General features: G+C 39.1%; 1 protein-coding gene across 1 annotated transcript in view; it reads left to right on the top strand.

Annotated features, from left to right (window-relative positions):
- The window catches only part of LAMA3 (laminin subunit alpha 3), a 105,498-nt gene that overhangs the window by 56,679 nt on the left and 34,824 nt on the right, over window positions 1-13,995 (top strand). The window contains 7 exon segments of the mRNA XM_031052907.2: window positions 352-496; window positions 1,267-1,407; window positions 2,032-2,196; window positions 5,129-5,230; window positions 6,335-6,418; window positions 7,378-7,608; window positions 11,267-11,380. Coding sequence (XP_030908767.2) covers window positions 352-496; window positions 1,267-1,407; window positions 2,032-2,196; window positions 5,129-5,230; window positions 6,335-6,418; window positions 7,378-7,608; window positions 11,267-11,380 — 982 coding nt within the window.

Genomic DNA, 13,995 nt, shown 5'->3' with positions numbered 1-13,995 from the left:
GTCACATCCTCAAGCTATAAATCTTCCAGTTCTGCTTATCCAGGTTGAGCATCCATGTTTCACACTTTGATGTATAGAGTAGTTCTGCATTGAATAGCTGCAGAAGTCTAATTTTATTGTGAGAATTTATAGCCTTCAAAACCAAATCCATTCCATATTGTTTTAAAATGTCTCACTATTAAAATCTGAGAACAGTACTAACCTGCTGCTTTTTCTCTGTGGAAATTATAAAGTTGTGTCATAGCTGTGCAATCGCTTCAAAGATCCATCAGCCTTTTGTTTTAATCTTCCCACCCTTGCTCTGTCCTGCTTCCCATTTACTCCCTCCTCTGTGTTTGTTTGTTGATAAAGGTGCAAACCAGGAATAAAAGGACGGCAGTGTGATCGGTGTGCTCCTGGAACTTATGGTTTCCCAAACTGCATGCCATGTAACTGTAACAGGGATGGAACAGAACCAGATGTTTGTGATCCCCAGACAGGAATTTGTCTCTGCAAGGTCAGATAAATCATATTACTTCTGCATTCTCAAGCATCATTTGCACATCAGTGACTCTTTCATATTTAATGGGGTGAATGAAGTGAATTTATCATCAAGTTTTCAGTAAAAATGAAATGCAGCTGTACAAAATTACCACACCTTGCAGTATGTGCAGATTATCATGGTAGCAGTTAGATGCCATTTTTAATGAGTTTAGTATCTGCCAGTTGAATGGGTGGTCTTAGGCTTTGCGGGATGTTACAGAACTGCAGAGTAGACATCCATTGCTTCACTGAAGCAGTCTGTACTCTGCACAGATCTGCTTTATGCATCTGCATCTCGGCTTTTGGATGTTAACCAGGTCCCATGCTTTTTTTAGCCATAGTATGTCAGTTGACATTTCACCACATCATCATGTCCAGGAAATCCTCTTTTGTTCTGATCTGCATAATTAAATGTGATAAATGTGAACTTTCACAAGTGACCTTTTATATTGTAGGTTTTGAAAAGCCAGCAGGAGGGTTTTGGCAAGGAAGTTACCAGCTGTCTCTGACTAATATTTATTACTCAGTGGTTCACTTCATAAACTGGAAAGCTCCTAAGATAGTCTTCAAGAAGTCAGTTTTATTTGCATTTGGAGCATGGTGTATTCAAGACAACGGCACATTTTCATTCATGTTTCCTTATATTTAAATGAAGATTTGGTTTGTGTGCAGAAGGTTTTGGGGCCCTCACCAAAAAAACAAAAGGAAAGTCCTGATTTTTTTTTTTCAATTATGCCTTAACAGGAGAACGTTGAAGGTGCAGAATGTGATACTTGCCGGTCAGGATCCTTTTATCTGGACCCTTCTAATCCCAGTGGATGCACCTCTTGCTTTTGTTTTGGAGCAACCAACAACTGTCACAGCACAAATCATCGTAGAACCAAGGTGTATCCAATAGTTTTTTTTCTTTGCTGCCATGAACCTACATTTATTCTATTAAGGAAATATCAGATTTCTTCCAAAATTGAAAATATGTTTTATTAGTTTCTAAGGATGAGAAATATTCTGAAATCAATAGCGCAGATTTAGTGCAGCCTTGCTAAGACTTAATGTAGTCTGAAAGTGCCTTTCAGCAGAAATGGCCCTTTCCAGCTGTTTGCTTACAGTTCACTAGCTGAACTGAAGTTGAGCTGAACTTCTCTTGCTTTATCTTCAGGCACTAGTTCTTCATTGAAGTCAATGATCTCCTTCAAAGATGTTTTGATAAGCACATTTCATTCTGAATGTCTATATCTTAGATGCATTTTGAAACCTAAGAAATGTTTGGCAGATTTAGAGGTGACAGACCAAATACGTGAATCCCAAGTACCTTTGGCACATCTGTCCCACTTCCGTTGTCTTTTGAGTTCCCTGCAACCTTGTTGCTCAAAGACTTTAGCCTGGCTTTGAAGGGGTTGAATTTCATGCTAAGGGAATTATAGAGACTAAAAACTTATCTCATTACGTGGTGCTGGTAAATTTTGATAAAGGATGAAACAAGCTTTTATTTCCTTTATGTATTTTTGTTAGTTTGTGGACATGAGGAACTGGAGCTTGGAGGCAGTGGATGAAAATATTGACATTCCAGTCACTTTCAATCCAGTCAGTAATAGCGTAGTGGCTGATGTTCAAGAATTGCCTGCTTCAGTGCATAGTTTGTACTGGAAAGCACCACCATCTTACTTGGGAGAGAAGGTAAATGACACCTAATTTATCTGGTTTTATAACATGTATTCATTTTTTCAAGCATCATTGGCAGAGTCTCACTGTTTTTCTTAGATACATTTCTCTCTCTTCCCTCATGAGATTCTTACCTCTCTTACCTGTCATGCCAGGAATCACAACGTTTTACTTCTGAATGCAAAGTTAAAATTATAACCAGTAATACAGAATTAATCATCTTGCTTGGTGCCAGGGAAGTGTTTGTGTGAACAGCGTGTTCAGGAGCTATGGTTCAGAGAGCTGGTACCTTCAGCTGCTTTTCTGAAACCCAGAACATGTAGAGCTTACCACTGTGCCCAAATATCCTCTACACTCCCTGAAGTACCTCCTGGGCAGATCCCCAAAAGAATAAAATGTGATTATGTGCTCAGTGTATGCAAAAAACTCAATCTTTTGCTTTTGACATGTCACTTGGGAAGAAGAACACCTGGTTTTCTAACCTTTTTGTTCTTCGAACTGCTTGCTCCTCTTTCTACTTATGCATCGGAGCAGTCTTTTGCTCACAGTTAATACCTATTGGCATTTCAGCCTGGGGATCACACTGACAGAGGGACTTTGCTAGTGAGGGCTTGCAGGCCCAGAGCCCCAGGTTCTCCCTGTTTAAAACTCTGACAGTGTCAATAGTAGCTAGCCAGTTGTAAGACACACGGGCTTTTCAGATGCAACCCGACTGTCACACAGCTGAACATAAACGGAATAGACACCACTGCATTAAATACAGTACAATTTTTGTAGTTCCCCTTAGTCAGCATTTTAAAAACTAGAGCAGTGTTTTTTATCCTGCTCTCCTGCACTCAGAGGTACATATCTCTCAGGTGCACAGCATGTTTACTTAGGGTGCTTTTTGCTAATGTAATAGGTGTTCTTGTTTCAATGTCTACAAGTCACTTTTCAAAGAAATTTCACATTAAAGCATGTGTCATCTACTACAGTGTTCATCCAAAAGGATTTTGTTGTTCCCATAACACAATACAAAGCAGGCAATAACCCTTTTTAAACAGAGCTATTAAGAACATTGCTGTGAGGTTTATGTTGCATGTCGCAGTATCTAACTAGGCATGCCATGACTTGCTTTTATGTACAGTGCCAACACTGTAAATAAAATAGTTCTGGTTTTGTTCCTGCTTTTACTGTACACTGTGTGTAAGTGGATATTATACCACAGGCAATACTGCAGTAGTGAAAGTGCTCCCCCTCACCCTAAATGCTATCTTGCTGCTGGAAGCTCATAAATTTACCAATTAGTCACATTATTATTGTATTCTGAAATGTCAGGTTTTGGTCTACTTCTAGTGATAACACCTCTTTCAGAAAATGTGAACAAGATCAGTCCACATCCTATGATGAGGGTATAAATACTGCTCTCCATTATCTTAAACCTTTTAATTAGTTCCACTGAGCATTAATATTTAGCAGAGTATAATTTCTTTCCTCTTTCTATCTTTTGTTTACCAGGTTAAAGAGGTTCAAATGTATAATCTGTAGCAGTGCAGAATCTAACAGTCACTGAGAAATTCAGATCACATTATCACCATACTCTGCTCTTTTCTATTTTAACGTTCTATTTAATAGAGAACTCTTAATGTTAGCAAATAAATACTGTGCATATAGAAGGTCATTTATAATGCAAATATTTTCCCATCTAAAAAAATAAATGAAAAAGCAGGAACATAACAGCCTTTCATATGGTGCCGTCCTAAAGCATGTGTTAAACAGGACATTAAAGCTCTAACCTGAGTTTTCTTATATTTTTGGAAAAAACATGAAAAATAAAAATGTATATGCCGTTGTTTTCGCCGTTGTTTTGTGTTGGCAAAATATAGTCAACGTTCTAAATGATGCTTTTGAAACTGCGATTGGCCAAAGATAATAGGATTAACTATGTCCCTGTGATCCAAAGAACAAGTGAAGTACTGAGATGCATGTGTTTTGTTCGTAATTCATCAAAGTATATGGAAAGGGGTAGGCTGATGCTTACTTGTAGAACACCAAAATCTGACCAAGCAGTTCTTCCTCCCATGTCAAAATCAAGCATAAGCTATAAAGGGCAAAGAGCAAGGGTTACAAAACAAAGTAGTGAATCTGTGGCAAAACACCTGATTTCCCCTAGTGCCCACAAACCTTTCTAGGCTTCTAAGCTGTGCCTGGAGCTTCTTTTCCTTTCAATATGTTTTGAACTGAGTCACTCATACACAACCCAGGGAAGCTGTTTGTCAGATGACTCAAACATACTTAACTCAGTCTTTGTTCTGGGCAGCAGTGTATGTATTTGATTGGGTTTGAGGCTCCCTGTGGTCACTTGTAGTTGAGCAAGAATTGTGGTTTCAGTTCAACCTACAGCAACAGTCTGTTTACAACAACAGAGCTGGTACCAGCTGATACAAGTAGAAGTCCCATTCTGCAGAAGGCGGAGAAAAAGTTTCCTGGTTAGATTTATGTTTGTAGTAAGTCTAGAAAATGTGGCCTATGAAAGCCACATCTAAAATGCTTAGTCTGACTTCTCCTTTTTTATCCATGGCTTTTCAAGATTCTCACTACCACTCCTGTTGTCAGTGTGACATCTTCCTTTGATTAGCCAAATTTTTGTAGGGTCAGGAAAAGAACAGCATTTGTGTGAACATGTGATTTCTTCATGATACAGGTGGTGTGGTCCCAGACATGAAAAAAAACCCCAGAGAGATGCTGGTAACCTTCCAGAGAACAGTACTGCTCAAAAAGTGATGTGGGATACACAGAAGTAAAAACAAAAGAATTTCTTCCAAGCAACCCATATTTTCATATTTTGCCTAAGGAATAAAAATATAATGTATAATGCTAGAAGATGGGGTAAACTTGGCTATAAAGTTATATTAATATCAAGCAATTGTACATTAAAGAATCTCTGGTCTTGTGTATTTTGTTACAGCTTTCTTCATATGGTGGCTTCCTAAGTTACCAAGTGAAATCTTTTGGCTTACCTAGTGAGGGCATGGTTCTTCTGGGTAAGAGACCTGATATACAGCTAACAGTAAGTTTTGAAATATTATTTTTTCTTTCAAGCAATACCAATACCATGATTTTTATGTTACCTGACAACTATATCAAATTTTGCTCCTATAGCATGCTTCACTTTTATGGTAACTTGCTACATTTCTATAAAAGTGATTTTATTGCATTTTGCTTAAAGCCATCAACACAGCTATCTCTGTTGCCAAAGTAATATATTATTAAGCATAACTGACTTGAAAGCAAATGAAAAGATAAAACAGGATTTTCTCTGTAAAATACACCTGTGGAATAAAAATAATTAAAGCCTTGTACACTTGTCAACAAGTATGGCCTCAAATCTGCAAAATACACCCCGGATTCCATGTGCAATTAATCTTATTTTCTGTAAGAGTTTTCTTTAGCATAAAATTAAACATAGTTCTAAGGCTTCAGGGGACTGAAGTAAAAATGCATTTTATGTTAACGTTTTTTAATTTAACCACTGTTGGGCCAGAATTGAAGGTCTCCATGCAGCCTTCTCTTCTCCAGGTTGAACAGCCCCAACCTTCTCAGCCTGTCTTCATATGGGAGGTGCTCCAGTCCCTTGATCATCCTCGTGGCCCTCCTCTGGACTTGTTCCAACAGTTCCATGTCCTTTTTATGTTGAGGACACCAGAAATGTACATTCCCAAGAGGCTGGTTTTATTTCTTCAGACTGTCAGAAATACGAATTCATTATTCTAGGATTCTTATTGGGAAACATGCCTCGTAAAGTATTACAGTAGTATCCAAAATCATTTGTGTACCAGGACACAAAGGAGAGTATATGAAAACGCAAAAACTTTTTTACTCAAAATTAATAACTAGCTCCTATGGAAACTGGTCAGCATTAATTTAATTCTCTGGGTCTTTTACTTGAAAGCAAGGTTTTTAATAGACAATCACAGTGAAAAACCTGCTGACACTAGAATACAATGCCTGCTATACAACTTTGCCGACAAAATGACTTACAGTTTTCCTAGTATTACTTAGTTTTTACCCACTGAAGAACAGGATTAATGTGCTTCACAAAATTTTGCTGCATCTGAACACTTTACTATAAAAAGCAGGGAAACAGCAATGTTATATTCTCACTCTCACACAGGGCCAGCAGATGAAAGTTGTTTATATGGATCCCAATGACCCACTGCCTGACCGTCAATATTATGGCCGTGTGCAGCTCATTGAGGTAAGAAATGCAAATGGAACGGCCTTTCCTTTCTTCGCAGTGGCACATAAAAAATACTCAGCTAAAATATGCAGAAATACCAAACACTTGATAATTTTAATGAATATAAGCTTAGATATTGTAGACTCTCATTCTAGACAACATTATTTATCTCTCTTTACTGCCACATGAACCTAGGTTCTGGTTCATACCACCTAATTTTAGCACCTCTGAATTAGGCATCTTGTCCAGTTTAGCCCTTAGCACTCCCTCCAGGGCCAGTGGAGTAATACTGAACTAGTCATCAATGGAAGATGATTCACTGCAGCTCCAGATCATACTTAATAATGGAATGAACTGTTATCTGTTTTCCTTTGATGTCTAGCTACCTAGTTAAGAATAGGTGTCCAACACTCAGGCAGACAAATTTAGCAGGGATTATTCCTACCTTAAACCTGTGCTTGGAATATCAAACTGGGCTATTTATTTCTATCTCATATGCAGACAAAACTAAAGTTTCTTCAAGCCAGATTTCATTTTCAGTAATGTTTTATCTAGTAGCAACAAGAAAGTATGCAAGGCAGCCCTCAAAGACTGGATTGCTATGACTTTGCCTGTTCTTAAAAATAAAAGCAGTTTCCTCCACTCTTTTATGGCTTGCTGGGTGATAGCTCAAAGAAGTTTGGATGGCTAAAGAAGAACCTACATGCTTCACTTTTCAGTATCTCAGAGCCATATGTATGTACCTTGCAAAGCAAAGGACACATTCTTTTTGATGCTCATGATACCATTTTCTACCTATCCTGTGTTTACATGCATTGTATTTCTTTTCCTGACCTGTATTTCACCCCACATCAATTGGCACTATAGGGGTCTGTTTCATGGGGGTCTTCTCTCTTTTTCTGTTATCCTTTCTTCTTTGCAGATACTCTTTTTAAGAAGCTGCAAGGTCATACTCATTTTGTACCCTTCATGTGCAGGGAAACTTCAGGCATGCCAGAAGCAATAACCTTGTATCCAGAGAAGAGCTGATGATAATCCTGTCTAGACTAGATGGTTTACACATCAGAGGCCTTTACTTCACAGAGACCCAGCGATTAACTCTTGGTGAAGTTGGGCTGGAGGAAGCCACCAGCACAGGAAGAGGCAGCATCGCATACAGTGTAGAGACATGCTCCTGCCCTCCGGAGTACACTGGTGACTCATGTCAGGTAGGAAGCGTTTGCCACCATCCTGTAACCACTATCTCCTGTCTTGCCTACAGCTATGCATACTGGTTTACTTAAAGCTAACGGGCTGGTTATTAAACTAATTAAATGTGCTTCTTGTAAGCATGAGCTCGTACAATGGCTCAAATACTTTCACTGTCTAAGAAGCACTGTAGGGTTATTCAACTCATGATTGCTTTTGTGGTATTGTGGATGTTATTTTACATGTGTGAGGCACTACAATGAGGGGTTCTTCTGTGATGCCTATGAAAAGCTGAATAATCTGCTTTAATGGAGGGAAAGTCAAAACTGATTTGATCAAAGTCTGAGGCCCTGCAGAGTGGAGAAGATCCCTGGTGTTCCTTATTTTAGCAGGGCTCAAGGGAAGTAGCCTGAATCTAGATAATTCTAGATACTTTCCCATTTTTATAGGAAAATGTCTGAAAGCTGAAGTTAACATATTTGCAAAAAAACCCCCAAAAATACTAGATATATTTTTATGAAAGATAATGTAAACATTGCAAGGTAATACTGTTTCCTGAAAAATAATGAAATCCTAGCTGCAGTTGTATATGCTGTTCCTATAGCTGTACTTCTTTTGGATGTTGCTTTGCTGAGTTTAGAGATTGACTGTTCATATGTGCAGCAGAATGAAGTACTAGAGAGATAAGTGGTGTACAAAGTGCACAAAATGGGAGGAATTATTCTCTCAGAAACAATTGCTGTAACAACCTTGCAAACATTTTTGAAATGAGCATGAAAGAATAATATCTAAACTGGAGCAGAGAGATTAAAGAAAACATTTATGGCTGGCTTATGTTTCATATGTGCATCCACTTCTCAGGGCAGCTATTCATAATCTGTTAAATACCCATTGTAGAAATATTTATAGAAACTGATTTTTTCACACTTTTTATGCTCTGGGTCACATGAAAATCAGTGAGCATTAACTGAAATTCCTACTGCCATCCCATTGATTTCGGGAGACTGCCTTGAAAAACTAAGCTGCCAGGTGTTTTTTATACAACCTGGTGGAAATATATAGGCAAAGGAAGTGATCAAGACACTCAGCTGGGTAGTTCGTAAGCCCCGTATGTTTATGCAGTATTACTCAGGCAGTGATTTACTGCTCTAATCACTTCACCCTGTCTAGCTGCCTTAGGTGGGGAGGAGGTGATGCCTGCCACACCCTGACTTAGGTATATATTGAGCTACAGGAACTGCGAGGTTACTTGTTAACCTCAGGAACAGTAATACGTGCCGTACAACTTGACTCACGTATAAAGTTTAGAGGTGGGGCCCATCGCAGCACAGAGCCTCATTAATCTGAGTCAGAAAGCTGGAGAAGAAGGGAGAGTATAAGAGAACGGGCAAACACATAAAGGATAGCAGCATCTCTTCAAACTGGAGCTAAAGAAAGATGATGGCCCAAGCACAGAGACCAAGGAATGTACCATGGGTGGCTGTCACGTTAGTAGCCCTGGGGCATTGTTTAGCACAAGATATGCAGCAAAGGCTATTGTATCCTCACCTTCAGCAGGGGAGTCAGCAGCAACAAGTTCAAAGGGACTTCTACCTGAGACAGGTAATTTGTTCATTTTCCTTTCCTTGCTTGTTTCCATCTTTCTCTTTGTTTTTAAATGAGCTAATTTGATAATAACTGCTACATTGCTTAATATAAAAGTAATAAGAAGGCTAATCTTGTGTCTCAAGTGTGTAAAGAGAAGTTTCTTGCTGTTTACTTGAGAACAGTCAGCCTGAACTTTTGAGCACTTAAAAGCACATCTTTGCGTGGAATCAATTTCTCAGTATCACAAACACTGTTTCAAAAGCTAAGCACCCACATACTCCAAAGATGTTGTTTTAAAGACAGCATAAATAGAAAAACAAGAAAGCTGCATAGACTTTTTCCAAATGCATTTGGATGTGTTTTTAAAATGAGTGATTCATTCTGCTCTCTGAAAAAAACAATTTCACTACATAGAATTTATACGCATTAGAACCTATATTCTACTTAGTCATGCTGTTTAGTGTATTTCAGGCACTGTTTCTTCAGAAGCTGTGTGTATTAGCTTCCTGTTGTTCAGGGAGTATAGGCACCCTTTTAAAAATGTGGTTGAAAAATTTCAAGTGCCTATTCTAAATTCAGTCCTTGCTGTCACTGAAGTCAGGATTAAACTGACTCATGATGTTAGTATCCTGCATGCTTTTTTTCTTTTCATTTTCATCTCACATGTAAAGGCAAAGATGCCACTGGCAACTGTTATTTAAACAGCAATAAATTAATATCCCTTTGGAGATCTGCTTTGGGAGAGGTGATTTTTTTCCCCCCTCTGGTAGTTACATGATTGATAAATTCACTACTTACACCTCAAACCACTGGAACATCATTTGAGACATCATCCCACAAACCCTTTGCTCTTCAGATTAGTCCTGTCAGTCTCAGTGGTGCAATTGCTAGGAGAAGAGATTTACGGCTTTAAAGTTCAAGTGTCACTTGTTTTCTGAGTATCATTGAAGCCAGCCCTGAACTGTGAGGTAGAGGTGAGGCATAAGTACAGTGTAGAAATACATTGCCAGAGGCAGGAACCTGGGAGGTGTTGGCTTCGTGGGGAGCACAGTTTCTTCCCTGCTTCTGCACAGCCTCTAATCTTCCTTGCACAAGCACCACACCAGCTTAGTGACTAGTGAAAAGGAGCTAAGGAATAGAAGGGATAAACTTATGTCCATCTATTTTTGCTGCAGTTGGTGTGTCAGGATGCTGAGCAGAGGAGTGGACACACATTTTTTAATTGTTCTGTATATGGGAAGGCTTTATGCCCAAGAAGAATTCCTTGTACTTTCCTTACACTTGTGCTTTCCTTGTCCATACCAAACAAGAAGCTGGTTTTAACAGTAATAACTACCTCCCTGGTATAGGCTAACAAACTTCATGTCTCTTGATTCATTTATAATGTTCCTCTGTTTCAGCTCCTGATTTAAATCCAACTTTGATCTGACAGGCTGTGCTCCCACTCCTGTGCCCTCAATAGCTGAACATTCTTCTCATGCTTCCTGGGTCTCCGGGGCAAGCCTGTACTCAGAAACGAGATTGCTGTATGTTTTGTTATATCACCTAGCTCTGTTTTACCGTGGTTTTGTATAGCTCTAGGTAGACTTACTGTGGAAGTCATGATGAATTCATGTAAAAGATATCCCATTAGAAGTATTTCCAAGGATCATACTGTACTTAAATTAGGATTTAATATAACCACTAGCTACTATGTGAGATTTCCATATGTTCTTGAGAACACTATAGTGTGAATCTATATTCCGATCTTCTTCTGTGGTTTAAAAGTTATATCCTACACCTTTGTACACAGTCATGGGAAATACGTTCTTCTCAGAGGTTAGACTCAGAATGATTAAATCCCCACTACCACAAAGTGTAGAGCACAGGGCTCAGTTGAAATTTCTTCATCTCCACTCATTTCTATTCACTGCATTAAGGCACTTAAACAACAATATGGGCTTAGAAGAGCTTCCAAGGAAATGTACACCCCCACTTCTCCTTAGAAATTGCAAACAATTTCAAAATACACTTTCCATGTAAAAAAGAAACCTGTAAAACTCGCTTTCTGCCAACACTCACTATTGTTTTTTCTCTCTGCTTACTGTCTAGGAATGCAGCCTTGGATTTTATCGTGAGAATAATGGATATTTTACTGGACGCTGTGTCCCCTGTAACTGCAATGGAAATTCAAATAGATGTCAGGATGGTACTGGAAAATGCATTGTAAGTAGCTACTAGCATTCAAGAAATTAACTGATAAAAGAAAAGAAGAAACCTTACTGCAGTAGGGATTATACAGTATTGGTAAATTCTAATCAAATAAGAATAAATAATCCTTGCATATCTATATCTATATCTAGATCTAGTAAAAGTGTCTATATCTTGTACCGTTAATGAGCATAAGTTGCATACACTTACATGTACATTAATGTCACTGTGGGTGGTTAGAATAATTCATGTCCTTGGTTTGTTTTTTTCTTTCTCCTGCCATTTTTGTTAGCTCATGGTATGAAAAGTCATTAAATTAGTGCATATGTGTTTTCAGTTATTTATAGTAAATATGTGCCTTATCCTGGTATAAAACTAAAGATGGCATATACATACATACCAGGGTTTGCCAGTGCTGACAACTACCACAGTCATGCATAGCATAGCCTTTGAAAAATCCCATTTAATCAGCATCAGTAAATCTCCACTAATCTTGATCTAGAGCTACATGGATTAAAAAAAATATTGCAATAAATAATATATGAGCTGAAGGGGGTAAAAGTTAGATTAACTAGAAAAATTTCAGCAGTTGTAGAAGATACAGTGGCACAGGTTTTGCTCCCTGGCACACCACATTAAGCCCAAAGCAACCTCATTGGAGTAGATCATCCCTTGTAACAATGGAAGTGTGACATTTGGCCGACTGCGCTTCTCCAGCTTATATCCATGCTGCTGCTTTGAACAGTTTGTTCTGAAAAATCCCACTTCAAAACTTTTCATTAATATTTCACTTACTGTGTAAACAAGAACCTTGCCAACATCTTTCATGGTCTGTCTTCTCTGTTATTTCTTCCTTGTTCATGCTGCATCCGTTCTGCCTGCGGTGCATTCCTGTGCGTTATGTCATTCCCCCGACTTTGTCTCAACCAACCCTCTTGCTCCAATAAAAACTATAAACCGATTCAGCACATTCTGGGGGATGACTTACAGGCTGCTGCTTTGGAAAGGCAGGGCAGGCCATGACAGGAAAGTGCTGCAGCAGAGCAGCAAAGATGAGGAAGTTTTACTTCAGATGGAAAACTGTAAGGGAAAAGAAAATAAAAATACAAATTTCACTTTTACCTCTTGAAGTATGTGATTTAAGTTTCTCTTTATCCCCTCCTTCTCACAGTTGGATTAACTTTCAGATAGATACAGCTATATCAACACTCGACCCTCAGATAAAATTTAGGGCAAGCAAAGTTGTCCAGAATAATGTGGTAAAAGGTGACAGCCCAGAGGGCCTGTATTTCCACCATGAGCCTTCACTTCATAACAAGAAAGTTTGTCTCCCTGTAGAAAAGCCATAGGACAAAGACCTATAGTGGTGTTTCCTAAGGTGGAGGTGTCGAGTTTCACACCCAAAGTGCAACGCCTGCTCCCCTCACTTGACGTTCTTCCTGCTCCTTGCCGGGAGGATAGCACCTTCACATGCCAGCTTCTCTCCAATGGTACCCTCCAGAGGAGGCTTTCCTTGTGAGACTCTTTCCTTGTGGCAGCAGTGCAATGCTCCCCAGTTCTGGCAATACCTATCCCGTTGTATGCTGGTGGAAAGAGAGGAATGCAGTGCTGCATTGCTGAGAGTGGAGGAGAATAGAGTGCAGGAGGAGGTGGTGAGGACAGAACGGGTTCTCATGTGTAGGGAAAAGCTGACCCTTTGCCATTAATCAGGCTTTGTGTCCTTGTGCTCCCTGCCCTTCCTCCTGAAACGCAGGTTCCCTCAGCAGCAGAACAATGCTGAGGCTTGTCCATCCCATGACATGTTGTTTCATGTCACATAACCCCATGTTCATAGGTGCTTCTGTTGAGGCTCTAACGCACTCTGCTCTGGCTTTCTTGTACCATATGTGTGCACATGAAATCAGCGGAGAGTTTTCCCTTCAGAGTTTGCAATACTTCATGGTTTGGAGATGCCATGACTTCAGAGGTATCTCTGGCCCTGTGAAACTTGAAGACCCAAGAGCTGCTGCTCTGGTTTAATTCCACTGTGCCTTGAGAGTCCCAGTCCTTATATGCCATGTAGCTAGAAGAACAGCATGGCACATTTAGAGTGGCTTGTATGTCAAATATCTGAAACTTTCTTTGTAGTTATGGAATTAGTCCAGTTTCTTTAGATAAAGTGAGCAAAACAAGAACCAGCAGATAGACTAATGGTTGCTCCAGGATGAAACCAACACAAATATTTCTACGTACTTCTCTTTTACTCTTTTGCAGTTTATTTTTTTCTTCAGGGTTATAAATATTGTCAGTAATTATACAAAACCAGACTGAATTTTCCATGAGATTTTTGCAGGAAAATATGCACCAGCTTTTGGAGAGGCTGCATTTTAAAATGTTTCCTTTTACATAGTAGAGTGTCTTCATGTAACTTTAGCTTCCCTAGTTAAATGTCCTATATGGGAACTGAAGCATTTCCTGTTCTTTCCCAAGTGAGCCACAAATTTAGTTCCTTAACCAAAATAAAAACAAATTAGGGTTATGATGCAAAAGAGGCTGAGGGAAGCACTGTTGATGTGGTTGAGGGAATGTCAGTGTGAAGTAATGTGGAAGAGAATGGAGTATAAGAGATGGAAGAGATAGAACTGTTTCTC

The sequence above is a fragment of the Melopsittacus undulatus genome, chromosome 1, assembly GCF_012275295.1.
Source record: "Melopsittacus undulatus isolate bMelUnd1 chromosome 1, bMelUnd1.mat.Z, whole genome shotgun sequence".
In the NCBI taxonomy this organism is placed as follows: Eukaryota; Metazoa; Chordata; class Aves; order Psittaciformes; family Psittaculidae; genus Melopsittacus; species Melopsittacus undulatus.
Note: the sequence above shows the minus strand (reverse complement) of the source record. Positions and strands in the feature narration are given on the sequence as shown.